Source organism: Ptychodera flava, chromosome 7 (assembly GCF_041260155.1).
Source record: "Ptychodera flava strain L36383 chromosome 7, AS_Pfla_20210202, whole genome shotgun sequence".
Taxonomy (NCBI): Eukaryota; Metazoa; Hemichordata; class Enteropneusta; family Ptychoderidae; genus Ptychodera; species Ptychodera flava.
The window spans coordinates 17445326-17458208 of record NC_091934.1 but is presented as its reverse complement, the minus strand read 5'-3'; the positions used below and the strand labels follow the sequence as shown (position 1 = coordinate 17458208).

At 41.1% G+C, this 12883-nt stretch overlaps 1 protein-coding gene across 1 annotated transcript; it reads right to left on the bottom strand.

Moving 5' to 3' along the window:
• Positions 1-1736: 1736 nt before the first annotated feature.
• Positions 1737-11302, bottom strand: LOC139136901 (cytochrome P450 2U1-like). The gene is made up of 3 exons (XM_070704748.1): positions 10795-11302; positions 3315-4259; positions 1737-2287 (listed from the first exon to the last, which is right to left on the bottom strand). The coding sequence occupies exons 1-3, from the start codon at positions 11123-11125 to the stop codon at positions 2103-2105; spliced, it is 1461 nt and encodes a 486-aa protein (XP_070560849.1). The 5' UTR covers positions 11126-11302; the 3' UTR covers positions 1737-2102.
• Positions 11303-12883: the final 1581 nt, after the last annotated feature.

The window sequence follows — 12883 nt, the reverse complement described above, 5'->3', positions numbered from 1 at the left end:
TGGGGAGCTTGAATTGTTGTGAGGAGTGGGGAACGGGCAGACCATACATACTGGAGGGCAGTGGGCATCAAAATTTAATGGGAGGGCACAATTTCCGTGTATGCCAGTGGGAGGGCAGTTACGAACATCTCTACTTTCCCCTCCAAATTTTAGGTCAAGGTCAAAAATACGTAAAATTGGTATATTAGCCTTCAAAACATGTTTTGTGATGATTTTGCAAAATTGATGAAATTTACCAGTTGGCGGCACCTGGAAATTACTAAGTGGGTGACATGATGTTGATCGCTGTGAGATGACCGACGCTCATACAGTCAACCCAGCTGGACAAAGAAAGGCCTGACTATGACTCTGTTATGCAAATTAAAAGACGACAGTGCAGTCGAATTTGTTGAGACAAACTTTCAATAAAATATCATCATCTGGACTGATGTACTTGGATGACAAGCTCGGGAAATGATGGCCAATGAAAATTCATTTTCATAGTTATTTAATCACAATGTATCAATCACAATTAAACACAAAATTATTCAAACTGCAAAGAGCCATCCACAAACTACTCTTTCCGAAGTGTACGAGATCATCCCATGGTATATTGATAATGTACTATGGTGGAGAAATATAGCCAAAATTGCCACGAAAGTATTAGGAACATGACTGTATTAAGTTGTCATTCTGAAATTCATAGCAAATCTGTTTTACCCGTGTTATGTTTACACATGCTGAGTGAAAAGTCGTTGTCATGGCGAACATCAAAATTTGCATATAAGCTCTGCGTATGTGTGAATTGGTCGTCAAACTTTGAGGCGTCACCGTTGTCCTAAGGCTATGATCTGCAGGTATTGATGTCAAATGACTAGAAAATTCACTTCGTGGATAGAATCACGAAAAATAAATATTTCATAGTCTAGATATAAATAAAATGCATGGGCTACTAGACCTTGAAACTGGGCTTCCAACTTTAGAAAATGGTAGCCCAATAGGACTACCAGCGAAAAAATTTTATTTAGAGCCCTGGATGGTAACTGGACTTCACAGTTGAATGCAATGGTAGTGAGTGAAGCAAACAAAGGCCATGGAAAGTTCGTTGGCGGAGATTTCAGCGTAAACTGAAATTGATCGGGTTTTCTACCAACGTTGGAAAAAGACGATCAAAAATCACCTGATCGGCACCTAGGGATCTTCATAAAGCTGTTAGCAAAGTTTCAGTCTAAACTGAAACTGAAACTGGGTGAATGACAGCATTTTTCTTCCTGTCGTCGAGGCCTGCAGTTGTTATGGCTAGTATACAATGCATTTTCATGCCTATAACGGACATCCTTTTCGTCTGGTATCATCAGGAGTAGACCGCCTGGACAACTCGGAGCTGAGTACATCAACTGATCGGACCAGTTAGAAACATTTCCGGTGACAAATATCCGTAGGTCAAACTCGGGTCTGGCGGGACCAAAACGCTAACATCTCAATTGCTGATGTTAAAGTTTGTGACCGTTGAGTGTAGTAAAGTTAAACCCGAAAACGGTTACAATACTGATTTCTTTGCGACCAATTTCTAGGTATGATGATAGTACTTTATTGAACACAGTCTCAACCACTGAAATGGTGATGTTAAAGGGACATAAGCTGTAACTTGTGGCAAGTTTTTCAGTATTCTGCTTCTGTATATCAACTACTGTGTCTGACTCTAATCCGTTTGTCATGCTGAAATTTCGAGTAATCTTTTTGTCAACACAGCTTGTATGTGTGTAGTGATCATTGTTTATTGTTTACAAATGAATTGTAGTCCGGACTTGAATACAATTTTCAGCGTAACAAAATTTGCTACAAAGAGACATTGTCAACGTTACTGCGCATGCTCGTAGTCTTCATTTTTCAGCAACGCCTTAATTAAAGCTCCATAAGCTGTATCTTTTGGCTATTTTTTCAGAACTTTTGTTTTGTGGTTTCCCTACACTTTCTGCATTGGATCCCTAAACTGTAATTTAATGCCAAGTATTTAGCATATCAACACAACCTATATGAGTATAATCAATAACAATGGAGATTAACATTATAAACATTGGACATGTATGTCCATTAAGTCCATCCTGGGCCATTGAGCGAGTCTAGGGTGTACGCCGGACGGCCACCACGTTGAACTGCTTAGGAGTGTACGTGATACCATGTATACCGTCCCGAGACGGTAGAGGCTCGCCCTCTGGTGTGCGAAATTCAAATTCTTTCAGCAGACTTGTCAGTATGATGAACAAACCAACCTTTGCAATCTGCGCACCAATGCAGGACCTGGCACCTGTAAAGGACAACAATTGCGTAAGAAATATGGTGTGAAATATTCATGCAATAAAGCACACCTAGCGATGGTATACCACGAGATTTTGACAAGTTCACGACATAGATGCACAAGCGATGAATCATGGGCTGCAATCATTTTCGTGTTCTCCTGGCTGCGTCTATCACAACATGGGTATTTGTTGTGGTAACATGTTCCTAGCAAATGGAGTCCAGGAGGTAACTTTAGGAGTGTACGTAGCACCCACAAAATCTGGGGATTGGGGTCGTCATTTTTCTTCCGAGTATAACAGTGAAATAAAGTTAGCATAAGTTTGGGCATTATTCACCACGAACAAGCCTCAAAGGCATTAAATATTCAGGTTCGGAAAAAGTTATAACGTGATACGCCTTTAAGAGTAAATATGACATTTGTACACGGCAAGAAGTCTGGCTCATGATGAGTTTAATTCAAAGTGCTGTCCGTCTGGCAATGTGCGGAGTCTTGAAAGCTTGCAGCTTATTGGTTGGTCGAATATCAGGGACATCAATCAATCATTTAAAAGAGCCAATCAGTTACAAAATAATCATTATGATAGTTCTTGAGTTGAACCATTGCTTTGACGATAAACATTAGAGAATATGGCAGAGGCGTCTTCCCGGGTAGAGCAAAATTGTAGGAGCATCGTAAAAGATGGCAGCCTCTCTTAGTTTTACAAACTTTAAAAAGCCTCAACATTTATCGTCACGATGGGACTGAAAAAGTCGCCAGGTTCACGATTAGAGTCGTCGGAACTGCGCTCAAAGGTCGTACGGGACCCATACGACCAATGTAGACACGGTATCCAAGGTACGATGGTGATTGATGAAAGTTAAAACATGTCTGTCATAATCTACATCGTATAATTAAAATGTTGCAGCTATGATGATGAGGTGCATCTAGATATCGTGCACGAAATGCATTGTTTGTAGACAAGAAACTCGCACAGGCGCAGTTCCGACGACTGTTTCCCTTTAAGCTATCAAAAGACACTTTTATTCACACATACCGAGGCCGAAGACTATGAGACGCTCCTTGTTAGCAATCACCTGTCCGCTTTCATCAAGAAATCGGGTAGGGTCGAACTCCTTGGGCTGCTTCCATGTATTTTCATCCATTTGCGCGGACCACAAGTTCGGGAAAATCAGCGTATCCTTTGGAATGTTGTACCCGTGCAGTGTGACATTCTCCATGGTGCGATGGGGTATTCCTAGCTGAAACAGCGTAGCCAAGCGCTGTGTTTCCAGGATACAGGCTTGAGTGTAGGGCATCTCGCCCCTTCTCGCGTAATTTAATTCCTTTCCATCTTTGACACTCATGTCGACTTCCCCGTGTATTTTCTTCTGTGACTTTGGATTATGCACCAAGTTCAGGATGCACCACTTTAGCGTGGTGGCTGTCGTGTCCGACCCGCCAAGGATGAGTTCAATGAGAACGTAAGGCAGTTGACTTTCGTCTAACGATTTTTCCTTAGCCCTTACCAGGTAGTGATCTATAAAGCAGGCAGGCTCCTGGCTGTTCAGAAGTTGGTGGCGCTCTTCAATCTTATTGATCATATAGTCCCTCAGGGTTAGCATGGATTGTCTGAGAGGCGACACCATGGGCAGGGATACGGGTAAATCGAGTAGGAACGGGAAGAAACTCACTATCCCAGCCAGGCGACCTGTCCGGGTCAACGTCAGCGTTGCTTTAAGTAGGTCTTCGAATTCTGGGTCATCGTACTCCATTCTTTTTCCGAACATGATAGCTACCAGAATGTTAGAGGTAGCGTGATGGAAATATTCAGTTGGATCGAACGGTCTTCCTTTCATCTTACCGATGGCGTCGACTAAGGCCCCGGACTCTTTTGATATTCTCTCCTCCATGTCGCATTTTCCCATTCCAAAGTGACGCAATATACGCAGTGTTGTTACGCGCTGCTCTTTCCACACAGACCAGTCACTTGAACTCAAACCTGAAAATGAGACACACATTGAAACTTATTAAGAATAAGTTGCAGTATTCATCATTCAATACGCGTTGATCACTGGTTTCTCTCCAGCAAACCCTTTCCCGCATACGGAACTTCTTCGTATCCATGTCTGAGAGTCGCGCTGAAACTCAAATGCTTTCTCCTTCGTGCAAGATCTAATCGTCTACTGTGCGACGCATCTTAACCCTTTGAGCGCTGTAATTTTTTCGCGCCAAAATTTGAGTGTAACATGTTACGAATTTTTATGAACTTTTCGTAATTTTTTTGATAATTTTGGAGCAAATGGACATTGCATTTCATTGGCTACAGTTTTTTCTCAAAATTTTGGCAAAAATCTGGGAAAAATTGGCTGGGTTTATATTATAAAGGGAACAAAAATAGACTTTTGCGCTCAAAGGGTTAATTTCGACTTCAAGCAAATTGACCAGCCAGGGGTGTTTCTTTGGGCAGAGACCCTCCCAAGAGACAAGGTTGGGTTGGTTGGGGGACTATACTATGCCGACCTAACCAAGCCGTGAGGACCAGACGATGGGCTTCAAACTCAGAAGACGTATCTTTTTTCGCTCACTTGTATTGCAGTATTTTGACACTACTGATGATCTCATCAGCTTCATGAAAGTCCCGACTCTGACGTCATTCAACGTGAAACAACAGCACACCTTTATACAGATTTATATTTAATAAAGAAACTGACAAAATTAGAAAAAAACTAGACCGTTGCGTGTAAGCCTGACCTTATGGGGCAACAGCGGTATATTATTCTTGGTCTATAATATGGTATATTACCCTTGGTCTATAAAAAGGTATACTATTCTTGGTCTATAGAAAGGTATATTATTCTTGGTCTATAAAAAGTTATATTATTCTTGGTGTATGAAACATTCTTGATCTATAAAACTACCTTATTCTTGATCTATAAAAGAGGTCTATCACTCCTGGTCTACAAATAGGTATATTATCCTTGGTCTATAGAAAGGTTTATTATTCTTGGTCAATAAAAAGTTATATTATTCTTGGTGTATGAAACATTCTTGATCTATAAAACTACCTTATTCTTGAATTATAAAAAAGGTCTATCACTCCTGGTCTATCAAAAAGGTCCATTATCCTTGGTCTACAAAAAGGTACATTTTTCTGATCGAAGGAAAAATTATGATACAAATTCAAGGTCACGTGTAAGATTTGTGATGACATATTGTCGAAAAAAACAATTCTAATCTGAACTTAATTCACCTGTCTACAATAACACAATCACAGACTATATCTCCTAGTTGAGATGTGGAATAACGGCACGAATTTTTTGAGTAAAGAACAAGAAACTGCACTTTACAGACCGAAATAGACACTGGAAAATGAATTAAAAGTTACTGCTTAAGGAGCTTTAAATACGAGTTGAGATGGTATTTAGGTCAACTATAATATAACAATATATTGAGATCAAGACTGACGGTTTAATGCACGGTTTTTTTGCAGACGTGAAGCAAAGAGAAAGCCAAAACTAACGGGAGAGGGCGCTGAAACAAAGCTTGGTTCCATCCGTGAGGATCGAGATGTTCGTATGCCGCTCACCTGCTAAACATGCATTATGTGAGCATATGCTTGGAACGCATTGTGTTCAAGTTAAAGTCAACCGGTGACTAACACAGCATACTGATTATGGAATGAATGAATGGATGGATGAATGAACGAATGAATGAATGAATGAATGAATGAATGAATGAATGAATGAATGAATGAATGAATGAATGAATGAATGAATGTTTACTGACAGAATAGACTGTCGTGAGCTTAGCTTAAGGTAACAGTGAAGAGTCTGCTCGAACGCTTCGCTGGGCACAGTCCAGTCTCTCCTGCCTTCCGCTCTCAGTTTTTGGGAAAACGCATATAATTTGTGACTATTCTGAAGCACTTCAGCCTTGTCATTACTGGTTAGGTCGGGACTCGGTATTTTAGGCAACGAAGGCACACGGCAATGTTGACAGTCTAATGACAGCAACCACTTTTCGATCAAATAATACATGCAGTTTGCCAATTGCTTTACGGATAATAACTAGTGTGGTTTTCTTGGTATTATGTTTAAGATAATTCACGAGTCAGCCAGCAATGAACTGTCATGTTTTTTTTTTAATTTCAGCCGATATCCCTTCATCAAAGCACTGCACACAGCAAGAAGTTGTACCACACAAAACTAACAAGATGGTAGAGTTACAATGAAATTCAATCTTCCTGCAACACTATAGGTCGGTGTACAGAAATCTAACACACAAACCCTGAACGGTTCTATTGTCACTGCCGTACCTGTCACCAGGCAAAATATTACTTAGTTACCTGATTCCGTTTATAATCGAGGTAAAGGGCATGCAACCTTATCACATCAAAAAATACCATCCCTATCTTTGGTGACAATGTTTATCTCACTTTTTTTTCCTGGTCGGTCATCCTTCGGTCATTTAACTTCAGGTTGTAATTTCACTCAGTGCGGACGGTTGTCAGATAAATTTAATTAGCGCGTACACCAAATTTTCCTACAGGTACAGTGAGACTGGTGAAGTCAGTAAAGAATCTGATAAACATTACCACTACTCGCGAATGAAAGTCTCACTCGTTTCCTTGGTTGATTGTTTTTTGAATGTGTCTGCGATGGCAACAGACAACAGCTGCACGTCACACTGCCCGGACTGAACAGCTCTCAGATATACAGACAAACACAGTCCCTCTATCAGAGTACTGTGAGACAAACAATGTCAACGCACTGTACGACTGTGCGATGCACATGTATCTAAGGTCCTTTATCATTCCACTTCCATCCACCGACCCAGTTTTTTTCGGAGGTTTTTGCAGGGCGTTTGTCCTTTTTGGTTTTGGCTTGTTTGTTTTTTGATCGATGGACCGTTGCACTCTTTCGATAGGTATTGGGTCCACAGTCACCTGTGGTAAGGTAAGCGGCGAGGTCCCTGTACAGGATAGCCATTATATGTAGTTACTGGGGCCTGAATAGTTGCCACAAGCGTCTGTCATTGGGCTATATTGGATGTACATGTGAGTTTACGTGCGTCTCTCTCTCTCTCTCTCTCTCTCTCTCTCTCTCTCTCTCTCTCTCTCTCTGAGTCTAGGAGTCTATGCAACAACAAGCCTACACACCTGAAATCGTTGAAAAAAACGCAATTTCGATGGGTTTATAAATTTAGCGTGAATTTACGGTATTAAAACCAGTACACTGTGAGAGCTCCATAACGTCCATGTATCTGCCCCTTACTAAAAATATCCCCGTCTTTCAATGTTTTGCAAATGTAGAGAATCTATTCAAGTTTGCCGTAAACAGATTTCGCAGCGGCTTGTCACTCCCTCCGGACTGAGTCGTTCCTTAATTAGATTAGCCCTACATGTTCGTTGGCAGTGTTTGATTGTTGTGTAACGGTAGATGAACCGTGGTTGTGCGAGCAGCGAAGGCGAATACCAGTGACATAGACGTTAGAGATACGCACCATGTCAATTCACTTATACATGTAATGACTTTGTACGTTATATCTACCAAACGTTGCTGTACTTTCCACTTTGGGCCTATGCACCGACGCAGTTGATTAATTATCCATTTATTTATTTATTCATCCATCAATTATTTATTTATTTATTTATTTATTTATTTATTTTTTATCAATTTATGTCGCTTTTAGTTTGTTTGGTGCTTTTTTTTCGCTTTTTAAGATGGTGATTTGGGTTGTTGTAATGATGACTGTTTTACAATGTAGTTAGTTTTTGATCGATACCAGAACACTTTCGACAGGTGCTTGGGCGATATAATTCGTATTTTAATGTAAGGCAAGAACGAATGTGGACGAATATGTCTATTGGTATTAAAGTCCGCCGCCCTCCCTCCCTGTCTTCCCCTGTATCGAAAATATTTTTGGAGGACACGTCGCCTGTTCTCCAGCCGCTAGTCGTCCATGTTGATGGCAGCATCTTTGAAGGTGATACCGTTGTACATGTTCCAGTGGCAACACGTAATGTAACACGTGTGTGCGAAGGCCATGAACGGATTCTGGTCTGCGAAAGCCATCAGTAATAAAATGTGAATGTCGCTGCAGTTCCTCAGTCCCCCTTAAACCTTTCCTCGGCGATTTTGTGTGGCTGGGACAGGCCCACCATACACACGGTGCATATTGGCGGGTGGGGGGGGGGGGACGCTACCGAAGTGCAGCATGTGTTGATGTTGGTCTTCCGTAGTTTAGATAATCGCAATGATAATCACTAATCGCAATGCCCTTGATGTTTCACAGAAGAAGAGAAATTCGTTTTGCAAAAGCTGGCAATATGCCTAAATGTGTTCACGCTGAGCGCTAGCAAGGGGTTTCGTTTTCGAGCTAAAAAACTATATGCATTGACTATCGACAGGCGTGTGTGCATTTCTTTGCGATCTTCGCGTCGTAGCGACGCGGAACTTGGCGAATGCTAAGCACTTGCTACGTCGACGGCGGAACCAAGACAAAGAACGTACGATGGGACTGGCGCGAGTCTGTGATAGAGCTCACTTGTCATACAGTAAACCGGTGCAGCTGGTCTGAGATATATAGGGCTTAATGTAGTATGCGCCTCGAAAGTGAAAGACTTAATTAAACTTTTGTCAAAACATTCCTCAACCAAACTTTCAACCATCCTCTTACCAAATCAACAATAAAAATCGGCGGTCACCGTGCAAAGTTTGGAACCAGCGAAAAAAATTACTCAACATTTTAAATTTGCGATATTTGAAATTCAAAATGGCCGCCATTCCTTTGTTAACTCTATGGTGAAAAATGAAATTTTGGATTTTCGAAAAACTAAGCCGGTGAAAGTTTTTCTTTCTCAAAGAGCTTTAAAATGAGCACCCGCAAGTGGTAGATCAGAAGAGAATTTAAGAAATTTTAGAGTCCGACTATCAGTCCCCGAGGCGTTCTACCTTAACTTAGGCAATTTTGTGACCTCGATTAAGAGTCTCAGTTTACATGTTGACATATTGTTTTACTTTACTTTTCGAGAATTTAAATCGTTTTAAAGATGGACGATCGCCAAAGTCGGTTCGATATGTGCGCATGGTGGCGCATTAAAAATATGCCAGGACGGACAAAATCTACTCATGCTTGGCATGGTGCCGTCAATGGAGGGGATTGGTGAATTTTTAAACAGATTTTACAGTTATAAGATAGTTTGGAAATAAAGCTTTGAAGGTACAATGAAAAGATTGTTCATTCCAAATCTCATCTCCCAGTTCTCTGACCTTGAAGTTGACAGTTATATGCAAATCATTTCACGCCGTCACATTGTCCTCTCTTCCCGAGACACTTCCATTCACAGGGGCTCGTGTCTTGATCGATTGATCTTCTGTTAGATCAATCGATCTCGTACTCGCTGCTTTTCTCTCTCTAACTAACGAAATACGTTTTAATACTACGTTAGAGCTGGTTTAGGTATACTAGTCCCAGGTTAGAGTGCCGAACACAAGATCGAGTGTCCAAGCAGACTGCATGTACCAAGCCAACAGGCTTTCGACCACAGGCGTGATGTTTTCTGGGTAGTTTCTATAAGTGTAGTTCTACGTTTCGACGTTCTCTTCCCTAGCCTAATCACCAAGGTAAGAAACAGAATTATCCGGCCTGCCAAGAAAACTGCCCGTTCTAGTCCAAAAATAAACACAAATCCTTCATTGAGTTACCTAGTTAGATGCGGAAGGATCTCGGCTGTCCAAAAAACACACTCATGTCACGATAAAATGAAAACTTTCGAAGAAATCTGCCGCGTTTTGACAACATCGGCGTTTCTGATGGCCACCGTTGTAATAACGCAACTCATTAACATAATGGACGGTGTCTGCACATAGAAAGTGGTGCATCTCAGTCTGATGTCGTTGATGGCGTTGCTCACGAACCAATCAGCGATGCGGACGGTGTACAATTATGATAATGAGTTGCGTTATTACAACGTTGGACGCCAGAAATGCCTAGTTTGTCAAAACACGGCAGATTTCTCCTAAAGTTGTCATTTTATCGTGACATGAGAGTGTTTTTTGGACAGTAGAGAGCCTTCCGCGTCGAAAGAGGTAACTGACTGTAGGATTCGTGTTTATTTTTGGACTAGAACGGGCAGTTTTCTTGGCAGGCCGGATAATTCTGTTTCTTACCTTGGTGATTAGGCTACGGAAGAGAACGTCGAAACGTAGAATAAACTACACTTATAGAAACTACCCAGAAAACATCGCACCTGTGCTTTCGACTCAATGCCGTCAACACTGATGCAATAGAATATTGCATTAGTGACTGCTGGCGGTTCGCCTGCATTGAGTCGAAAGCCTGTGACCCAGCCATTTGCGTATGTCCTTCAAATACCCTTGCCTTCAATAGGACAAAGGGAAGGAATAAAACTAATCGATGTTGTTTGGCGAGTATTAAAAACAATAACTTAAGTCAGCTGAGGCTTTCCATGGATTTGTGTCATAGCTATCATATTCGGCATTTTATTATTATATATGACGCTAATTTCCTACCTTTGTTGTCATTTATGGCCACCCATATCCATTTGAGTGGTCGGCCGGAGAATTGGTACCAGTGATTCACCAGGGCTTCCCGTATGGTGTCGTAACCATTCAACACAACGACCAGTTCGGAGCCCATGCGTACGGACATCACGTTCCCATACCGCCGAGACCACCTCATGAACGTCTCGCACGGAGCGGGCGGAAGCCACGGCAGGCAGCCGAGTAGCGGTACACCGGTGGGCCCCGGTGGCAGGTTACACGGTGTTGCTGAAGTCGAGTCGCTAAAAATGTAGTAGATGGCCAGGAATAGGACAAGGGTCAGGATTACGGTAGCTAGCATATCGACTGCGGCAAGGTTACTCTCGCTGCAATGAATGTCTCGACCAGCACTATACGCTCACTACGAGCACACCAGTGTTCAACAAACTGTGAAACCGCATCTCGTTTATGTACAAGGTTGCCCGATGTAACAGGCTACAGCTGTATTTATCGACTGAGAGCTACTTTACATACGAATAGTTTGCATAACATTATTTGCACATGTTGTGCGAGAGAAGTATCCAATTGCTTATTGAAAGCGACATATCCCAGAATCCCCCATTATTAATCATTTTGGATTGCGTCTGCGAACGACCTGTTCCGCACGTTTATAGTATGAATTTCTCTAGTTTTGTAACGCTTACACACACTCTGGATGCGTTTGAAAAATTTCCGTAAATAAAAATAGCACTTCGTCAGAGCTCTTGTCACGTAGTTGTCACGCCAATAAGTTCAAATTTCACAAGATATTTCTGTCCAGACATGACGTCATCGATCAAAATCCAATCTCAAATTGATTCAGTTACAGTGGACTTAGCTTCAACCTTTGATAGTCTCATTTTTGTTTTAATTCTCTTCGTAAATGTTGCATAGTTTTCATCTTGTCAACACAGACAATCTCCAGCTCCATTGATCAGCTCAATACAAGATATTTTCATAGTTCAGGAAGTTGTTTTAGTAAATGATTCCACGATGTGGCATATGCCTGTGTGTGCTATGTTCGACCATATCGAAAAAAAAACAGTTTTCAACTTGTCAGATATTGATACATGCCTCAAATAGAATGCGCCTCGAAAGTGAAAGACTTCAACGTTTGCCCAAGTTTCTTATATGAAACTTTCAACCATTCTCTATCAAATCAAGAATAAAAATTTGGGGTCACCACGTAAAAGTTTGATGATAGAGGAAAAAAATAACCAAACTAGTATTTGAAATGCAAAATGGCCGCCATCCCTGTGGTAACTCTATGGGAAAAAAAATAACATTTTCGGTTTTCGAAAAACTAAGATGGTGGAAATTTATCTTTTTCTAAGAGCTTTGAAATGAGCCCCCCACAAGTGATAGATCAGAAAAGACTTGTAAAATTTTGAGTCTGAATAGCTGATCTCCAGGCGCATTCTAACTTGAGAGTGATAGAGTACAAACACGATGATCTAAATTATAGTGACCCTCTTGACCCGTAGAGAATGTTTGAGAATGGCGGTAAGCTTGTGAGCAGAACATATAGTTGCCCTTGGTCCTGAGCCACTCAAAATAATTCTCTTCAAAAAAAATATTAGATTTTGTGAGACTCAAAGTGACAGGCCAAAGGCGGAAAAGACGTCATACAGATGTATTCAAATATGAGTGATTTTGTGTTTTAACAAGACATTCCATCATGTTCATTTTAGCCGCCGCCAGTCCATTTGACCGGTTGTTCATTAAAGGGCCAGAAATGCTAATTTTTGATGGTGACGTCATTATTATTATTTTGTATGTCAATTGCAACTTCTTATTCTACTCCCCAAAGAATGTTGAAACACCCACTATTTAGCTTGTCAACTTAGCGTTTATATGTGTAAAATGCGCTATTATTGTTTACATTTGAATTCTCGTCCGGACCAGAATTCTCTTATCAACAATAACAACGCAGTTTGCACATGTACAGGCTGAGTTGACAAGCTGAATTCTGTGTATATCAACATGCCTTGGGGAGTAGAACAAGGAATTAAGGTCGACATTAAAAACAAAAACTGTGAAAAAAAATTATCAAAAGTTCGCATTACTGGCCCTTTAAATT

Coding starts and splice junctions, on each gene's coding strand:
- LOC139136901 (XM_070704748.1), bottom strand. CDS start 11,125: ATGCTAGCTACCGTAATCCTGACCCTTGTCCTATTCCTGGCCATCTAC. Junction 4,260..10,794: donor GGCCATAAATGACAACAAAG/GTAGGAAATTAG, acceptor TCTCATTTTCAG/GTTTGAGTTCAAGTGACTGG. Junction 2,288..3,314: donor TCTCATAGTCTTCGGCCTCG/GTATGTGTGAAT, acceptor TGTCCTTTACAG/GTGCCAGGTCCTGCATTGGT.